The sequence below is a fragment of the Aplysia californica genome, unplaced genomic scaffold (assembly GCF_000002075.1).
Source record: "Aplysia californica isolate F4 #8 unplaced genomic scaffold, AplCal3.0 scaffold00410, whole genome shotgun sequence".
NCBI classification, from domain to species: domain Eukaryota; kingdom Metazoa; phylum Mollusca; class Gastropoda; order Aplysiida; family Aplysiidae; genus Aplysia; species Aplysia californica.
In genome coordinates this window covers 403,658-404,957 of record NW_004797680.1, presented here as the reverse complement: position 1 = coordinate 404,957, position 1,300 = coordinate 403,658, and the positions used below count along the sequence as shown (strand labels likewise).

At 41.8% G+C, this 1,300-nt stretch overlaps 1 protein-coding gene across 1 annotated transcript in view; it reads left to right on the top strand.

Moving 5' to 3' along the window:
* Window positions 1–1,081: 1,081 nt before the first annotated feature.
* Window positions 1,082–1,300, top strand: part of LOC101854592 (myosin-VIIa) — a gene marked incomplete at its 5' end in the record, with an annotated part of 41,865 nt that continues 41,646 nt past the window's right edge. The window contains 1 exon segment of the mRNA XM_013085819.2: window positions 1,082–1,168. Coding sequence (XP_012941273.2) covers window positions 1,118–1,168 — 51 coding nt within the window.

Genomic DNA, 1,300 nt, shown 5'->3' with positions numbered 1-1,300 from the left:
GAGAGAGAGAGAGAGAGTTCTATGGAAGGAGAATGGGAAAGAAAGAATAAAGTAAGAAAAGAGAAGAGAAAGAGGGTGACATACAAATGGAAATGATATTGGGGAAAGAGTGTGAGAAAGGGAAGTGAGAGTAGCATATTAATTTATAAGAGATTTCAAGAAGATTTGATTGTTAGGGGCTTACTAAAGGTGTGCTGATAAAATTACTTTATACCCTGTGCCCATTAGCACGATCGGTTTGGTTTGTTTTGGTAGGTGGAGCTAGCCAGATTGATAAAAGGGCGAAAAGCGAACATTATGACACAAAGTCCTCGCCTGACTTGCGGCCTAAAAAACAAACGTGTTTGTTTTCAAGGTTGCGAGTCGAGCGGTCAGTTTGTATTAACTATTAGAGCACCAATCCACCAATGGGCTCCTTTACTTGATGTACCAGTCTGGTCTTAGATGATTAAAGTATACCTCTTGAAAATGGTTAAAATTGAAGATTTCTGTAATGTCATACATGCCCGCCCACAAAGTAGGTACCCCCCAAAAGTGCCCCAAGCTAGCAATGTAAGCAAATTGGACACTCAGTATGAGACACTCAGTTCTACAATGTATAGTCTCTTATTTTTGTCGGGCGTTGAAAGGGTACTTAAATAAAGCTTTTTCCATGAATTTTATGGTGCTATAATTCCAAGAAGAACAATGTGGAGCGATAACATCAAGCTATGGACTAGCCTAAGCATTACAGAGTGTAAAACATCCACTAGCGACCCTAAGCACTGGCGAGTCATTGCACATCAATCTAATCTCTGTGCCAAAGATGATACCTCCAGGTATAATCCCAAGTTTAGCCAAACATATTAATATCATATTATTATAAAGTAGGCCTACAGGGAAATCCTGAAAAAAAATGATATCACAGCTGAAAGAGCTGCGGAGCTGGCCTACCATTGAAAACTGCATCTCCCCTCTACGCTTAATGGCAACAGAGGATGAAAAAGTAAAAGTAAAAGTAAGTAAGTATTAAGTAGACCTACTAAGCAGTGCTTGGCAGTGAAAGGGATAAAGGTTATAATCGTCGATGTTTTCTCTGCAGGCTGCCTTGGCGGCATGGGTGACACTCCTCCGGATCATGGGCGACATGCCAGACGCAGACACAGGAGACACTCTGGTCCTGGCCGGGGTGAGTACTGTACGCTGATCCACTGGTCAGTGAGCTCGGACTCAACACTTTAAGGACGTAACGGATATAATATACATGTGTACATGCACATACACACACCCACACACATACACATACTGTACACACACACAC